Genomic DNA, 19312 nt, shown 5'->3' with positions numbered 1-19312 from the left:
CATGTATATGTATTCTTGAGCAGGGGGACCTTGCGGGCGCTGCAGGATTTCAGTCCTTTACGGCGTAGTGTGTTACCAATTGTTTTCTTGGTGACTATGGACCCAGCTGCCTTGAGATCATTGACAAGATGCTCCCGTGTAGTTCTGGGCTGATTCTTCACCATTCTCATGATCTTTGCAACCCCACGAGGTGAGATCTTGCATGGAGCCCCAGGCCGAGGGATATTGACAGTTCTTTTGTGTTTCTTCCATTTGCGAATAATCGCACCAAATGTTGTCACCTCACCAAGCTGCTTGGCGATGGTCTTGTAGCCCATTCCAGCCTTGTATAGGTCTACAATCTTGTCCCTGACATCCTTGGAGAGCTCTTTGGTCTTGGCCATGGTGGAGAGTTTGGAATCTGATTGATTGATTGCTTCTGTGGACAGGTGTCTTTTTTACAGGTAACAAGCTGCGGTTAGGAGCACTCCCTTTAAGAGTGTGCTCCTAATCTCAAGCTCCTAACCTGTATAAAAGACACCTGGGAGCCAGAAATCTTTCTGATTGAGAGGGGGTCAAATACTTATTTCCCTTATTAAAATGCAAATCAATTTATTACATTTTTGACATGCATTTTTCTGGATATTTTTGTTGTTATTCTGTCTCTCACTGTTCAAATAAACCTACCATTAAAATTATAGACTGATCCTTTCTTTATCAGTGGGCAAACGTACAAAATCAGCAGGGGATCAAATACTTTTTTCCCCCACTGTAACTTCAACCACTTGAACACCCAAGAGTGATTTTGATACTTACAATTATTTTAACCTGAAATATATATTTTTGTCATCCTGTACAATATCACACAACCATTTGGCTCTGCCATACTTAGAGAAAATGGACCATTGATTGAAGAGAAATTGTATTCTTGTGAAACTGAGCCTTTTAGTGTGTAGTACACACAGTCCAACTATATAGCCTGGCTAGTAGCACACAATCAAACCCAACTACAATGCCTGGTTGTCTTCTCTTCATTCCTTCTCCTTTCACTGGTATGTTGTACATCTCAAGTACAAATCTGATTAAAAAAAAATACACTTATTTTATTTAACCTTAAATTTAACTAGGCAAGTCGGTTAAGAACAAATTCTTATTTACAATGACGGCCTACCTCGACCAAACCCGGATGACGCTGGGCCAATTGTGCGCCGCCCTATGGGACTCCCAATCACGGCCGGATGTGATACAGCCTGGATTCGAACCAGGGACTGTAGTGACGCCTCTTGCACTGAGATGCAGTGCCTTAGACCGCTGCGCCACTCGGGAGCCCTGGTGGGAACCCTAACGCTCCATGCACTTCCTCTCTAACCAGGGTTGTGACTTTCCCTATCATAGGATGTTCGTCCTCCTTTAAGTAAAACAGGAAGTGTTGACCACCGTCCTCCCTGCTCTCAGTAGGGTCCATCTCCATCGAGGCCTACTGGCCTGGCCTGTTCAGTTTGGGGCCTAAAGCGTGGGGCTCAGTTAAAACCCAGGCCCGCTCCCTTGGGTCTCTGTGTGGCCCGAACAGGCTCAGTGATGCCCCTGCCCTCCGGACCCAGGCCCATGCCAGGGCTCCAGCCCATACTCTGCAGCATCCGGTTCCCCATGTTGGTCTCTGGAATGGGCCCCACACTCTCACCTACCACCCCTAGAGAAGGAGAGATAAAAGAACAGGAACACCGAGTTACAACAGCGAAGAGAAGATGGAGACATAAAAGGAGAGAGCATGTTAGAGGTGGAGGGAGACATAAGTGGTAGACTATAAGTATTACACTTTAGACAGACAGACTTTATGGACTTTATAGATCACATACAGTGCCTTCAGAAAGTGTTCATACCCCTTGACTTATTCCACATTTTGTTGTGTTTCAGCCTGAATCCAAAATGGGTTAAATTCATTTTTTTTCTCTCACCCATCTACACACAATTCCCGATAATGACAAAGTGAAAACATGTTTTTATACATTATTGAAAGTGTATTGAAAATGAAATACAAAAATATCTCAATACTTTGTAGAACCTCCTTTGGCAGAGATTACAGCTGTGAGTCTTCCTGGGTAAGTCTCTATGAGCTTTCCACACCTGGATTGTGCAACATTTGCCCATTATTCTTTTAAAAATTCTTCAAGCGCTGTCAACTTGGTTGTTGATCATTGCTACACAACCATTTTCAGGTTGTGTCATATATATTTTCAAGTAGATTTAAGTTAAAACTAACTCAGCCATGGGCTTCTTAGTAAGCAACTCCAGTGTAGATTTGGCCTTCTGTCTCAGGTTATTCCTCTCCCTGTGTCTGGGGGAAAGCAGACTGAAGTAGGTTTTCCTCTAGGATTTTGCCTGTGCTTAACGATTACAAGCATACCCATAACATGATGCAGCCACCACTATGCTTGAAAATATGGAGAGTGGTACTCAGTAATGTGTTGTATTGGATTTGCCCCAAACATAACACTTTGTATTCAGGGAAATTACTTTAGTGCCTTGTTGCAAACAGGATGCATGTTTTGGAATATTTTATTCTGTACAGGTTTCCTTCTTTTTACTCTGTCAGTTAGGTTAGTATTGTGGAACAACTACAATGTTGTTGATTAAACCATGTAACTGTTTCAAAGTCACTCTTGGCCTCATGTTGAAATCCCTGAGCGGTTTCCTTCCTCTTCGACAACTGAGGATGCCTGTATCTTTGTAGTGACTGGGTGTATCGATACACGTCTGCTATTTTCTCTCTCTCTCTCTCTCTCTCTCTCTCTCTCTCTCTCTCTCTCTCTCTCTCTCTCTCTCTCTCTCTCTCTCTCTCTCTCTCTCTCTCTCTCTCTCTCTCTCTCTACCAATAGGTGCCCTTCTTAGTGAGGCATTGGAAAACCTCCCTGGTGGTTGAATCTGTGTTTGAAATTCACTGCTCGACTGAGGAACCATACAGATAATTGTACGTGCGGGGTACAGAGATGAGGTAGTCATTCAAAAAAATCATGTTAAACACTTGTTGCAGAGTGAGTCCATAACGAAGGGGTTGAATACTTATTCACTCTAGATATTTCAGCTTTTCATTTGTAATTAGTTTGTAAAAATTTAGGAAACCACAATTCCACATTATGGAGTATTTATTGTGTGTAAGCCAGTGACAACAAATCTCAATTGAATCCTTTTTCAATTTAGGCTGTAACACAACAAAATTAGGAAAAAGTCAAGGGGTTTCTGAAGGCACTGTTTATTGTTTGTAAAAAATTATAATAAAATGAGGCAATGTTTTAAGGAACCCAATTCATACAGTCCCATTTTTACCACATTGCCGGAATAAGCCTTTTATACCGCCCGTGCACATGCTGGCAAGTTAAGGAGTGGGAGTAGGCATGGGCCGATGTGGGTGGACGTCTATTTTAATAAATCAATTGCACATACAGTGCATTCGCAAAGTATTCAGACCCCTTGACTTTTCCCACATTGCTATGTTACAGCCTTATTCTAAAAGGGATTAAATCATTTTCCCCCCTCACCAATCCACACACACACACACACACACGTCATTTTTGTACATTTATAAAAAGTGTAAAACTGAAAAATCAACTTTACATAAGTATTCAGTACTTTGTTGAAGCACCTTTGGCCATGATTACAGCCTCAAGTCTTTTTGGGTATGACGCTACAAGCTTTGCACACCTGTATTTGGGGAGTTTCTCAGTCTTCTCTGCAGATCCTCTCAAGCTCTGTCAGGTTGGATGGGGAGAGTCGCTGCACAGCTATGTTCAGGTCTCTCCAAAGATGTTCGATCGGGTTCAAGTCCGGGCTCTGGCTGGGCCACTCAAGGACATAGAGTGGCTTCGGGAGAAATCTCAATCTTGGCTTTGTGCTTGGGGTCGTTGTCCTGTTGGAAGGTGAACCTTCGCCCCAGTCTGAGGTCCTGAGTGCTCTGGGGCAGGTTTTCATCAAGGATCTCTCTGTACTTTGCTCTGCTCATATTCCCCCTCGATCCTGACTAGTCTCCCAGTCCCTGTCTTTCAAAAACATCCCACAGAATGATGCTGCCACCACCATGCTTCACCGTAGGGATGATGCCAGGTTTCCTCCAGACGTGACGCTCGGCATTCAGGCCAAAGAGTTCAATCTTGATTTCATCAGACCAGAGAATCATGTTTCTCATGGTCTGAGAGTCCTTTAGGTGCCTTTTGGCAAACTCCAAGCGGGCTGTCATGTGCCTTTTACTGGACAGTGGCTTCCGTCTGGCCACACTACCATAAAAGGCCTGATTGGTGGAGTGCTGCAGAGATTGTTGTCCTTCTGTAAGGTTCTTCCATCTCCGCAGAGGAACTCTGGAGCTCTGTCAGAGTGACCTTCGGGTTCTTGGTCAACTCCCAGACCAAGGCCCTTCTCCCCCAACTGCTCAGTTTGGCCGGGCGGCCAGCTCTAGGAAGAGTCTTGGTGGTTCCAGACATCTTCCATTTAAGAATGATGGAGGTCACTGTGTTCTTGGGGACCTTCAATGCTGCAGAAAAGTTTTGCTACCCTTCCCCAGATCTGTGCCTCGATACAATCCTGTCTCAGAGCCCTACGGACAATTCCTTCAACCTCATGGCTTGGTTTTTTCTCTGACATGCACTGCCACCTGTGTGCCTTTCCAAATCATGTCCAATCAATTGAATTTACCACAGGTGGACTCCAATCCAGTTGTTGAAACATCTCAAGGATGATCAATGGAAACAGGATGCACCTGAGCTCAATTTAAAGTCTCATAGCAAAGGGTCTGAATACTTCTGAAAAATAAAGTATTTTTGTTTAATAAATGTGCAAACATTTCTAAAAACCCGTTTTAGCTTTGCCATTTTGGGGTATTGTGTGTAGATCGAGGAAAAAAAAGAATTAAATCAATTTCATAATATGACTAACTAACAAAATGTGGAAAAAGGGAAGAGGTCTGAATACTTTCCAAATGCACTGTACAACATCACAAAGAAATCCATAATTGATTTACTTAGGCAAGTCCTAAGAAACATTATATGACTAATAACATTTAATTATGTTACTGCTCTGTGCAGCCTATAGGCTACATGGCTGTGCCATTAAAACATAAAGGACACACTTACCCTGATTCCAGTCAACACGCATAGGCTATATTTTAAACTAGAATATAACAACAAAATACAAATAATATTTTTCCCACACAAATTGCGCCAAGGGAATGCGTGGAAGCACGGCCATAAAAAACGTGATATTTTGAAACAGAGCCCAAGCCCATGCTTTTTTTTTTAAATCCACGTTTCATCACTTTCCTACCCTCACTTCGCTTCGTTAGGGAACAGGTGTAGGGTCTTACATTGAGAGTATATTCAACACGATAAAAAATAATAGCATATCTATATATTTTTAAGAATGCGAGTCTTGTGTACATATTTCACAACCTCCACTGGCTTTTGGAGTTGCCTTTTGGCAATTAAACCAAATAATAGACCTACATTTGATTTAGGCTACATTATTGCATGCTAAATGTTTTCTGATAAATGATAGATGAGCAAACGAATAGACGAGCTGCCACCTCCACTTATTTGCCCAGCCAGTGAATAAACCAAATATACAGACAGAGATTCACTGAAACAAAAATCACATTGATCAATTAAGACAAGTCACCGGCTTTTGGTCAGGAGTATATGGGATCAATATCATGCCAAATGTATTCAAAGGTAAATCACCAATCCACAAATGTAAATAACTTTCCATAAATCTAAATCCCCAATCCACAAATGTAAATCCCTGTAAAATTCTGTATTTATTTTCTTCCTGATATGGATAGGGGGCAGTATTTTCACGGCCAGATGAAAAAACTTACCCGATTTAAACTGGTTACTACTCTTGCCCAGAAACGAGAATATGCTTATTATTAGTAGATTTGGATAGAAAACACTCTGAAGTTTCTAAAACTGTTTGAATGGTGTATGTGAGTATAACAGAACTCATATGGCAGGCAAAAACCTGAGAAAAAGTCAACTGGGAAGTGCAGGATCTGAGAAAAGTAGTTCTTCTTTCTAGTCCCTTACGAAACGACAGTATCTGTGCTGTTACGTTGCACTTTCTAAGGTTTCCATTGGCTGTCTAAAGCCTTCAGAAAGTGGATTGAGCCTTCTCCTGTCTCTGGGCAGAGTATAGTAGCTCAGTTTCTGAGTGGACTGCCTGGGGACAAAGAGATTGGATATGCGCGGTTCCGCGAGCACGCTGTTTTTTCTTTTCCTCCTTGAATGAATACACTATTGTCCGGTTGGAATATAAAAATTGATTTTAAACAGCGTTTGACATGCTTCTAAGTACGGTAATGGAACATTTTGTGTCTCGAATTGCGCTCGCGCGTTATCTTTTGGATAATGACCTGAACGCACAAACAAAACGGAGGTATTTAGACATAACTATGGATTATTTCAAACAAAAACATTTCTTGCAGAAGTAGCAGTCCTGGGAGTGCATTCTGACAAAGATCAGCAAAGGTAATACAATATTTCTAATACTAATTCTGAGTTTAGGTTGCCCTGAACTTGGCGGGTGTGTGAATAGCTCGCCGTGATGGCGAGCTATGTACACAGAATATTGAAAAATGTGCTTTCGCCGAAAAGCTATTTTAAAATCTGACACAGCGATTGCATAAAGGAGTTCTGTATCTATAATTCTTAAAATAATTGTTATGTATTTTGTCAACGTTTATGATGAGTATTTCTGTAAATTCACCGGAAGTTTTTGGTGGGAATACATTTTCTGAACATCACGCGCCAATGTAAAAAGCTGTTTTTGGATATAAATATGAACTTGATTGAACAAAACATACATGTATTGTATAACAATGTCCTAGGAGTGTCATCTGATGAAGCTCAAAGGTTAGTGCTTCATTTAGCTGTGTTTTGGGTTTTATTGACATATATGCTTGCTTGGAAAATGGCTGTGTGGTTATTTTGGTCTACAGTGGGGGAAAAAAGTATTTGATCCCCTGCTGATTTTGTACGTTTGCCCAGTGACAAAGAAATGATCAGTCTATAATTTTAATGGTAGGTTTATCTGAACAGTGAGAGACAGAATAACAACAACAAAAAATCCAGAGAAACGCATGTCAAAAATGTTATAAAATTATTTGCATTTTAATGAGGGAAATAAATATTTGCCCCCCTCTCAATCAGAAGGATTTCTGGCTCCCAGGTGTCTTTTATATAGGTAACGAGCTGAGATTAGGAGCACACTCTTAAAGAGAGTGCTCCTAATCTCAGCTTGTTACCTGTATAAAAGACACCTGTCCACAAAAGCAATCAATCAATCAGATTCCACACTCTCCACCATGGAAAAGACCAAAGAGCTCTCCCAAGGATGTCAGGGACAAGATTGTAGTGCGAAATGGTGCTGAAATAGTTGACCAAACGCAGGTAGGCTATTATAACAACAGGATGACTTTGGGAGTTTCAGCAAGCAGCAATACTTTGCCTTCAAATACATTAGCCTACTTTATTCAATATTCCATCCAGTTGTGGTTAAGAAAACAGTGCTAAGGGCTATGTGAAGAGATGGGTGAAGTGACATGCCTCACAATGTTTAGAACTGCCAGAAGGATGGTAATAGCCTAGTAGTAACTGACTCTGCCTAGCAGCCATCAAGAGCTTAAGAGCGTAGTGCGTGCCAATGCCGGCTCAGCATTACGTCTACATTTCATACTAAGCCGTGGGCAGAACTTCACCGTAATCATGACTAGATCGGTTCGTGGGAATAAACATTTTAGGCTTTGGCCGGATGCTAAAGTATGTTAGAGGGATACATAAGAGGAGAGGGAAAGAGAGAACAGGAAGGAGACCGGAAGAGCGAGAGAAGAGTAGAGCAGATGATCTTGATGAAGGCTTATTGATTAGGCTCAATGGGCTGAAAAAGCTACAGTATTTAACCCCTGAACTCTACCTCTAAACCAATGAGTCAGCTGAGGCCTGCTCTACAATGATTGGGTCACAAAATACATCTTGTCTCTTCTTTTTCCTTGAATCTTACACACAGTGCCTTCAGAAAGTACTAATTCCACATTTTGTTGTGTTATAGCCTGAATTCAAATAGGATTAAATAAATAAAACATCTCACCATCTACACACAATACCCCATAATGACAAAGTGAAAACAAGTTTTAAGAAATGTTTGCTAATTTATTGAAAATGAAATACATAAATATCTCATTAACACAAATATTCACACCCCTTTGCGATGACACTCCAAATTGAGTTCAGGTGCATCCAATTTCCTTTGATTATCCTTGAGATGTCACTGCAACTTGATTGGAGTCCACCTGTGGCCAATTCAATTGTTTGGACATGATTTAGAAAGAAACACACCTGTCTATATAAGGTTCCACAGTTGACAGTGCATGTCAGAGGGAATTGTGGAGACGAAGATGGCAGAAGAATTGGATGCCGAGTTGTAATTAAGCAGCGTGTCGAGTAAATCTGGCGAAGAAGAATGTTCTGAATGGACAACAGTAGTATTGAAAACTGGAACAAAAAGGAAATTGTCTGAAATTGGAGTTGAGGATACGTGTGTAAATGAATCGCTTCTTGTTGGGATGCGTTTGTTGAGTAAGGATGCGTATGTGGGAAACCCGATTGAGGTGTCAAATGGTGACTATGTCAGAGTGACCAGGAGTGGTCTTATTTTGATGAATAATTTTTCTGAAGAGCAGAAGAAGATTGCAGTGGGCTTCAAAAGAATCCGGAGAACAGAAGTTGTGTTTTGAACTTCGGAGTAGAGCACCAGTCAAAGGAGTCATCTCAGGGGTGACGACAGATGTTCAAGTTGAATACCTGAAGAGAATTCCTGGTGTGTTTGGTGCCCAGCGTCTGACCCGCTGGGTGAATGGAGAAAAAAAAGAGTCTGTAGGCCCTGTTGTTTTTTGATAAAGAGCAAATACCTACGCATTTGAAGCTTGGTTATTGAAGCTATGCCGTAAGAGCTTTCGTCGCCAAACCACTGTAGTGTAAGAATTGTAAAGAATTTGGCAATTTTTCAACATTTTTTTTTTACATTTTTTTAGTCATTTAGCAGATCCGCTCTTATCCAGAGCGACTTACAGTAGTGACATGCTATACAATAATTTCTAGAGTGTTGAAAGTCTCCATCATTGGGAAATTTAAATAATATGGAACTACCCAGACTCTGGCTAGAGCTGGCCGTCCGACCAAACTGAGCAATCGGGCAACAAGGACCTTGGTCAGGAAGGTGATAAAGAACCTAACGACCACCAAAACTACAGAGTTCCTTAGCTGAGATGGGAGAACCTGCCAGAAGGACAACAGTCTCTTCACCACCTTCACCAATCTGGGCTTCATGGGAGAGTGGCTAGACAGAAGTCACGCCTAAGAAAAAGGGACATGAAAGCACACCTGGAGTTTGCAAAAAGGCACATGAAAGACTGAGATCATAAGGCAAAATATTCTGTAGTCTGAGACAAATTTGATTCTTTGTCCTGAATGGAGAAAACCAGGCACAGCTCATCACCTGTCTAACGCCATCCCTACCGTGAAGCATGGTGGTGGCAGCATCATGCTATGGGGATACTTTTCAGTGGTAGGGACTGGGAGACTGGTAAGGATAGAGGGAACAATGAATGCAGCCAAATACAGGCAAATCCTTTGAGAATCTGATTCAGAATGCAAATGACCTTAGACTGGGGCGAAGATTTATGTTTCGACAGGACCATGACCCCAAGCATACAGCCAAAGCAACGCTGGAATGGCTTCAGAACAAGAATGTGAAAGTCGTTGAGTGGCTCAGTCAAAGCCCAGAGTTGAATCCCATTGAAACTCTGTGGAAAGACTTAAAGATTGCTGTTCACTGCCGCCCCCCATCTAACTTAACCTGTCTGGGCTAGGGGCAGTATTTCACATACCCGATTTAAACTGGTTACTACTCTTTCCCAGAAACGAGAATATGCATATTTGGATAGAAAACACTCTGAACGCTCTAAAACTGTTTGAATGGTGTCTGTGAGTATAACAGAACTCATATGGCAGGCAAAAACCTGAGAAAATTCCAAGCAGGAAGTGGCCTGTCTGACAATTTGTAGTTCTTCTTTCTAGTCCCTTTCGAAACTACAGTATCTCTGGGGTTACGTTGCACTTTCTAAGGCTTCCATTGGCTCTCTAAAGCCTTCAGAAAGCGGATTGAGGCGTCTCCTGTCTCTGGGCAGAGTATGGTAGCTCAGTTTGTCAGTGGTCTGCCTGGTGACTAAGAGACTGGATATGCGCGTTCACGCGACCACGGTGTTTTTTTCTTTTCCTCTTTGAATGAATACACTATTGTCCGGTTGGAATATTATCGCTATTTTACGAGAAAAATACCATAAAAATGTATTTTAAACAGCGTTTGACATGCTTCTAAGTACGGTAATGGAACATTTAGGATTTGTCTCTCGAAATGCGCTCGCGCGTTACCCTTTGGATAGTGACCTGAACACACGAACAAGAGAGGTATTTGGACATAACTATGGATTATTTGGAACAAAAACAACATTTCTTGTGGAAGTAGCAGTCCTGGGAGTGCATTCTGACGAAGATCAGCAAAGGTAATACAATTTTTCTAATAGTAATTCTGAGTTTAGTGAGCCCCGAAGTTGGCGGGTGTCAAAATAGCTAGCCGTGATGGCTGAGCTATGGACTCAGAATATTGCAAAATGTGCTTTCGCCGAAAAGCTATTTTAAAATCTCACATAGCGATTGCATAAAGGAGTTCTGTATCTATAATTCTTAAAATAATTGTTATGTATTTTGTCAACGTTTATGGTGAGTAATTTAGTAAATTCACCGGACGTTTTGGGTGGGAATGCATGTTCTGAACATCACATGCCAATGTAAAAAGCTGTTTTTGGATAAATATGAAGTTGATTGAACAAAACATGCATGTATTGTATAACATAATGTCCTAGGAGTGTCATCTGATGAAGATCAAAGGTTAGTGCTTCATTTAGCTGTGTTTTGGGTTTATGTGACATATATGCTTGCTTGGAAAATGGCTGTGTGATTATTTGTGGCTATGTACTCTCCTAACATAATCCAATGTTTTGCTTTCGCTGTAAAGCCTTTTTGAAATCGGACAATGTGGTTAGATTAAGAAGAGTCTTGTCTTTAAAATGGTGTAAAATAGTCTTATGTTTGAAAAATTGAAATTATTGCAATTTGAGGTTTTGTATTTCGCGTCACGCTCTTCCACTGGCTGTTGAATAGAGTGGGACGGTGACGTGCCACCTAGCCCATAGAAGTTAACAGAGCTTGAGAAAATCTGTAAGGAAGAATGAGAGAAAATCCCCAAATCCAGATGTCCGAAGCTGATACAGACATACCCAAGACGACTCGAAGCTGCAATCACCGCCAAATGTGCTTCTACAAAGTATCGACTCAGGGGTGTGAATAGTTATGTAAATGAGATTTCTGTATTTCATTTTCAATAAATTAGCAACATTTTCTAAAAACATGTTTTCACTTTGTCATTATGGGGTATTGTGTGTAGATTGGTGAGGGAAAAAAAAATCTATAATCCATTTTGAATTCCGGCTGTAACGCAACAAATGTGGAATAAGTCCAGGGGTATGAATACTTTCTGAAGGCACTGTAACAAAGAGGTGTGGGCAATAGAGCAGACTCCTGTTGCATGACTTCATGTTGTAGCCATTGGTATACACTCCTTTATATCCTCTTCCTAGAACCAAGATGGGCACCTTACCAAGACGTATTAACCCTTTATATCCCCAGTCTCATTCCCCTTCCTGGTATTAACATTTTCCACTCCCCTAAAACACACTAACAGAGGTAGAAAGAGGTGAAGGGGAGCAGGAGCGTTCTGTGATACACAGCCGTGATTGGCTTAGGGTTAATCTGGTATCTCTCTGACTGCAGAGCCTGCCAGCTGACTGCTGTCCAACCCAGGTTAGGGAGGAAGGGTGAAGGGGTCAAGAGCTAAAGCTGGTTAATGACCGGGGATGGAGGGGTGTGTGTAAGTGAGTGCAGTAGTGTGTGTCAGAAAGAGTTTACCTGTCGGTGGAGGTAAGCCAAGGGGTGCTGCTTTGCGTCGCCTCTTGACTTCCCCCATACACAGAGACCCCAGGTGACCACTCGTCTGTCTGTAGAACCACAACCAGAAAATAAGAATCATTCATTAGCATCCATGTGTTGGCAACATCCTAGAAACAATGTACCGTTGTGGATGGAACTGTATAATTTGTTTGTGAGAGAATTTGTTGATTGGATCATTCCTAATGTACCTGCTGGCTGTTTTCACCGAGCAGCTCCTCCGATGCCCTCTGTCTGCCCGTGAGTCCCAGTGCATCTAGAGAGACAGAAAGAATATACTAACAGCTATTAGCAAATGTAAAATACCTCTATCTGGGCATTATCAGCCACAACTGCACTTTCAAACAGTCGGTACTGTTTGAAATAGGCGGTGAACTAACAGAGACATGTCTTACTTGTCCGTGTTCTCGTCTAGACCCCGGACTAAACCACGGGCTGTGGACGACACATAGGTATGTTTAGTTTATTTGCACAGTCAAGTCAAATATAGAAGCATACAGAATAAGGGAAAAAAGAAACAAAGTGTAGGCAAGTATTGTACAAGTCAGGTGACTGTGAGGGTTGTAAGGTAGACTGACTCGTGTGAGTGGGCGTGTGAGTGTGGGGGGTCCTGGTGGTGTCGTCCCAGCCGCTCGTTGAAGGCCTGTCCTGGGATGCCCTGGGAATCGTGGCCCTGGGGCCCACCATGCAGCCAGCTCAGCCTGGCCTGGAACCCTGCCACAGCAGAGACAGCACAGTGCACACATCAGACTGGAATAGGAGAAACACTATGGCAGCTGTAGAGGCTACAAGACAAACCCTTTGCAGTAGCTGCCCCCTACTGGCCAAATGACAGGTCACAATAGACTTTGAGTAACTCGTTCTACTATCGTGCAAAGAAAAACAGACAAGTGGGGGATCAGTAATCAAAATGGTACTGGGCTCAGAGATACAAACAAACAAACCGACAGGTCTGGGTCCAGCTACCTCTCTGTGCCCCAGGGCTCATGATGGGGAAGGATCCGGTGAGGATGCTGTTGAAGACCGGGTCAGCCAGGTCCAGTTCCTCCCCTGCCTCCCTCTCCCACCAGGGAATCACCCCCGCCACCCCACACGCTCCCCCCGGGTCCCCCTCATAGAACCAGTCACTCTGCTCATCATCAGCTGGGAGATGGGAAGAGGTTACAAGTTAACAGTCAGGGTTTAGAAAATAGTTTTCATACAAAACATTTACTCATTTAGATTTTGGACCAATCTTTTTCAAGACACACTTTTTTTTTTTCTTTGTTGATAACACTGCTATAAATGACATGTGACGGCAGATGTTGGATATTTTGTTAAAGCCTAATTTAGATATGTTTCCGCTTATAATTTCTGACATTTGGAAGGCGATTTGTTAGTCAACTTGTATATAATTAGATACATGCAGCTTCTCTTATGGCATAACTTGTTGGTCTAGAAGAATCGGTACTCACAAGAATAAATGTCATAAATTATAGAATTAATGCATTAATAATCTAGTTGACACATCCATTTCTGATTCTCTCACAGACCAAGATGTTTAGGGATCAGGGAGAAAAGCTCTAACACAAGGTAATGATTCTTCCCGTGCAAAATTTTCAAAGGACAGGTTAGAATTAAGGCTGTGAAAATTATCCGGATGTTTCGGAAAAGATTTCAGTTTGTCTTGGATGCATAATTTTATGTGATTTAAATACTGTCTGCATTCATGAAAGTGTCAATCACAAAAGATTGCACATTTGCACGCGGCCTCTACCCATCCCACCTGCCTTCGCTCAAGAGATTCTGAAAGAAAATACAAATATTTCTCCATTCCTGAGACAAAATGTATGTTTGGTTTATCATTGCACTGCAAAAAATACTTCTTCACAAGTACATTTTATATTAGGCTACATGTGACGGGTTAAATTCATGCCTATAACCCATCTCAAGTTCAAAGGTGCGGTAAACTAGGTGGTGTCTTTAGATCGTCGAAAAGTTCTACAGCTGCACCACTGAGAGCATCTTGACTGGCTGCATCACGCTTTAGTATGGAAACTGCAAGGCACCCGACCGCAAGGTGCTACAGAGGGTGATGAGTATGGCCCCCTTTTCTATTTCTATCTTTAACTCTGCATAGTTAGAAAGAGACACGTAAGTAAGCATTTAACTGTTAGTCTACACCTGTTATTTACAAAGCATGTGACCAATAAAATGTTATTTGATCCAGTTCCTCTATATCAGGCGGTATCAGAGAACAAAGACTCCAGCCACCCAGGCCAAAGATTGTTCTCTCTGCTACCACACGGCAAGCGGTACCAGTCTACCAAGTCTGGAACCAACAGGACCCTGAACAGCGTCTACCCCTGATACATAAGACTGCTAAACAAGGCTGATAAATAGCTAATCAAATGGCTACCCGGACTACCTACATTGAACCTTGTTTGCACTAACTCTATGCACACACTGGATACTACCCACACTGACCCCCCCAGCACACAATACATACACCCACACACATAACACGCATGCATACTACATACTGAGGCCACACTCACCACATATACTGCTGCTATTGTCATTTATGTGTCCTTTTGTCTAGTTACTTTATCCCTACCTATATGTACATAGCTACCTCAATTACCTCGTACCACTGCACATTGACTCGGTACTGCCGGTATATAGGCATGTCATTTTTACTCATTATTGTTATTCGTTACTCACTGTGTAATTATTCCTTGTGTCACTATTTATATTTTTATCTTTAACTCTGCATTGTTGAAAAAGGACCCGTAAGCGTTTCACTTTTAGTCAACACCTGTTTTTTTTACGAAGCGTGTAACAATAAAAAAATGGTACTCCGCCATTCCTGTAAATAACAAGATTTGGTGGCCAGCAAAATAGATGGTTACCTTGCCTCCCCTCGTCATTGGTGTACAGTCCACCATCACTACTGTTGCTGACACTGCTGGTCTCACTAACAGAGAGAGAGATAGAGGAGAAAATATGGGGTGTGAGGAGAGGTGATAGGAAAAGAAGAGAACAATCTGAAATCAATTTCCATTGCCCATCATACAAGGAAAACTCTCAGGAAGATGATGCTATGGGGAGAATAACCGAGCAAACAAGTCTCCTAAATACTGCTTTCCAACCAGGTGAGCATACCTGTGAACGTATAGGCCTACACCAAGGAGCAGGGAAACACAGCAGACAAGAGAAACACTAACCACCTGTCACTCATGTCCTCGTCTGAGCCCTTCTGCTCCTCAAACTCCATCTTGTCCTTGGGCCCCACCTGCCCCATAATGGCGTCCTCACTCTCCACCACCACCCCTTCATCAGTCGCCTCCAGCCCCAGCCTGTGGGCAGCCAGTTTCCTCTTCTTTACCCTGCTTTTCCCTCTTCCAACCCCACCACCAACGAGCTCCATCCCCGCCCTGCACTCAGCCACGCTCACCCCAGGGATCCTGCACCCTGCGTGGGGCTTGGGGACGGGTGGGGGCCCTAGCATGGGGGTGTTGCTACTGGAGGTCACCGGCTCCAGAGGGGGGTCCACGGCCATGCGTTTGACCTTGCGCCGTCGCCTCAAACTACGGGACCCCTCTGCACCGGGCACTCCTCCTAGGTCCTCCTGCCAGATGGGGCGCTTGCCACGCCCTGTGTCGGGGTTCAGGGGGGTACGGCGCTTGGGCCCCAGCTGCTCATCAGAGTCGCTGTTGTCACGGGCGTGGCTGTTGCTGCTGGCAATTCCGCCTGTGGTGGTGCGGTAGTCCTGAGAGGAAATGAGCGAGGAAGAGAAGGAGAGCAAGAGGAAAGACAAAAACCGTTACCCAAAGAGACGTTCAGAAATTCTTTTTTTTTTTACATTTTTTTTACATTTTACATTTAGTATTGGCTCTTATCCAGAGCGACTTCGTATGATGCATACATTTATAATTTTTTTTTTACTGCCCCCACACACTCTTATCCAGAACGACTTACAGGAGACATTAGGGTTAAGTGCCTTGCTCATGGGCACATCAACAGATTATTTTCACTTAGTTGGCTCGGGATTTGAACCAGCAACCTTTCATTTACTGGCCCAATGCTCTTAACCACTAGGCTACCTAGATTAGACAGTAAAACTGACAGTATCTGTTATCTTAAGGAATCTGCTTACTGTACTTTCCTGAAAAAGAAAAGCAGTTACCAAAGGAACTATTCCTTTACAATAACAACAAGACTCATTCATGAAGGGCCTAACCGAGACCCCTTCCCCACCTTGTGTTCGTCCAGGCTGGACTCAGATCCCTCACTGAGGTGGCCAGTCTCCCAGGGTGGGTGGGGGTTGTCAGAGCGTCTCTTCCTCCCACGACGTTTCCGGGCCTGTCTCTTCAGCAGGCAGCCTACGGCCAGCGCGTGGTCCCCCCCATCCCCGAAGCCCCCCGTGCCGCCTGCTCCGAGCTCTCCTCCAGCGCCGACACCAGGTCATGGACCAGCTCGTCCATCGTCCGGCTAAAGTGCCTGGGGAAGGAGAGAAAAGAGGTGTGAGTGTGTAACAAACAGTGAAGATTTTTATTTTATTTGTGTGTGTGTTGTGAAGGCTCATGTCCTCATCCATAACCTCTTGCCACGCCCTTCCCACGCTCCACCACAACTGTCTCCACTCTGCTCATTAGCACCGGTGTCTATTTAAGAAATAGTGTTCCCTCCAAACTTGCTTATTCCTGGTGGTGAATGTATGAGGTGGCCATCCTATATTTTTTATTTCCATGGTGTGTGTGGCTGTACTTTCCATTATTGGCGCACATTTGTAAATGTTAAGATTAAGATCCTTGGAGTTTGTCAATGCTGCTGCCATATTTAGTACAATTTCCTGCCAGTCCAGTATGTAAGATCCTCAGTTTGTTTGATACACTTCGGTTTATTCTGCTTTTTGCACTTGTCTGTCATGCTTGTATGTTAACGTTACCTCCCTCTTGTATTTCCCTAGTAAACTACATTATCCTTCAACCTTTCCCCACGTGCTCCTGCCTGTGTTCAATACAACCCTACTATCTGGATTCTTGCTTAATCTGCATTAAGTTGTCGATGTGGCATTCTGAACTCTAAACCAGTCAACCTCCTTAAACAATCCACTTTTTGTGTATAGCCTAGTGTGTATCCTATTAAGTGTCAATGTGAAACTGTCCCATGAGACCAGTGCTGTATTAATTACGCTGATTCTGCTGCACAATCTTTCGTAACGAAAACCAGTTTATATTGGGTAAATTCATGTTGGTGCCTCGTTCCGTTTGCTCTGATTCTTAACTTTCGTTACAAGGCGTAATTAATACACCCCTGGCATCTTATGGTCTGCAATGGAAGGTGTTCCCGTGTGTATGTGCCAGCTAGGTATTAACTGCAATAAAATGTTGGCTGAACTTGCATGCAAGACTTGCGCTAGACGGCCCAGGCACAATCCATGGAGATCTGGCCTCATTTTAAAAGCTAACGCGTTAGCTAGTATAGTTGGCTAAGTCGCAAAAGAAAAGCTAGTTAACTTTGATTAGCTAAATCTAGACCGACAACGCAGTTTGGGCAGTCAGACGTTAGTGATCCATTTAGCTGACAATGTCAACATCTGATTGTTAGCTAGGTACCGTTAACCGATTAACGTTGGCGCTGTCGTTTCACCAAAATACGTTAGGCAGGGGTGCTATGCTAGCCATGAATTGACATTACTTACCAGCTGGTTCCCGCTTTACCGATGGTCTTTAAATTAGCTTCACGGAACATTAAAGCCCCTCAAAGCCGGTTACTTTTAACCAAAAACAAAGGGGACCCTTCTAAAGCTAGCTAATATTGCTTGCTAGTACATATGCGAAAGCAGTCAACACCTTTCATTGTGTGGTTGGCTAACAAGTACTAACGTTAATTGCGCATTACTGCCACCTACTGTACTGGTGCCACTAACTTTGTGGTAGATTATATGATTCCGAAAATAAACCGCAGTGGGTCAATTTCCGCAACTGAACGCGTGGAAACTCGAGGCTCAACTTCTCTGTTTTGGTGCCCTGGCTACCGTGACGAGAACCCATGCGCGATGGTGCACAGATTTCGAAGTGTTGCATTTTGCTCATCTAAATTGGTGCGTTTTGAGTGGTAAGGCTGACGCAACCGACTGCGGACGAGTCTGAGGTGCATCTGCGGACACTAATGTGGTTTTCTAACAGGAAAGCTCAGATCAACATGGCAGTGTTGCCATTGTTTATAAATATCAAAATAATGTCTCCAACTCCCAAATCACACTCGAACTGAAATTATGCGTCTACATTGTACGATCAGTGAGAGCCTCAAACATCACGTTCATTTGTATATACCCGCTGTAGACATGAATCACGTCAAACTTGGTTTCAGTGATGTCTTTAACACTAGCGTGAGAAGAAAAAAAAGTGGTTGATTATAGAGCCACAATGCAGGTGATGGCTGTAGGATGAAGTTGGTAAAGAGCAAGTGCAGAAACTTGCCGTCTTCAATGACCTTTGATCACAGTTTTTGAAGTTCATGTAGGCACAAGTTGGAAAATGTTCATCCCCGTAATGCAACACACTTTGGAAGGTGGTGACCAACGACAGTCACCAACTTGACAAAAGTGATCTGCTTGAACATGCCCATTATCGCCCGTGCTGCTCCTGACAAGTAATTTTACTAAGTTTACTTTTAAGAGCACTTTATTCATCAATTGTACACAAGACACGATTGAAATTCGACTTCCGCTTTTACCCAACCCCTCCGAAAAACACACATACATACACAGGTTGGAGCAGGGGGCTGCCACTGTGCACTAGTGCCTTGCTCAAGGGAACAACAGCAGGCAACGGCATCTAGGATTTGATACCAACAACCTTCCGGTTGCCAGTTCACTTACCACCTGATATATCCCGTCAGACCCAGGATTCGAACTGGCAACCCTCCGGCTGCTGGCTCACCTCTAACTGTTAGGCTACCTGTCACCCCATGCTTTGTACACCTGAGGCAATATTAGGCTATCAATTCATAACATTATTGACAAAATTGGTACATTTCTGTTTGGTTGGGAATCATTGGACAGCTATTGTCAAATACAGTAGCAGAGATTGAGACTTGTCGGACTGGCCCAAGACATCTGTAAGCCACCGTGTGATGTGATGCCCATGACCCAAGAAGGGCAGGCATGGTTTTATGGGTAGGCATAGTTTAGTTTGATGGAACAGTTCTGTTACAATGCCTCCCATCAGAACAAGAATAATCTA

General features: G+C 43.1%; 1 protein-coding gene across 1 annotated transcript; it reads right to left on the bottom strand.

The window, feature by feature from the left end:
- Positions 1-646: 646 nt before the first annotated feature.
- On the bottom strand, positions 647-18140 carry LOC106607893 (G patch domain-containing protein 2-like). Its single transcript, XM_014205367.2, is given in 11 exon segments — positions 647-1669; positions 12042-12130; positions 12272-12336; positions 12476-12515; positions 12659-12794; positions 13047-13223; positions 14972-15036; positions 15287-15831; positions 16320-16487; positions 16490-16562; positions 17767-18140. Coding segments are annotated over 11 exon segments (1578 nt in total). The 5' UTR covers positions 17817-18140; the 3' UTR covers positions 647-1499.
- Between the last annotated feature and the right edge of the window lie 1172 nt (positions 18141-19312).

The sequence above is a fragment of the Salmo salar genome, chromosome ssa06, assembly GCF_905237065.1.
Source record: "Salmo salar chromosome ssa06, Ssal_v3.1, whole genome shotgun sequence".
NCBI classification, from domain to species: domain Eukaryota; kingdom Metazoa; phylum Chordata; class Actinopteri; order Salmoniformes; family Salmonidae; genus Salmo; species Salmo salar.
Note: the sequence above shows the minus strand (reverse complement) of the source record. Positions and strands in the feature narration are given on the sequence as shown.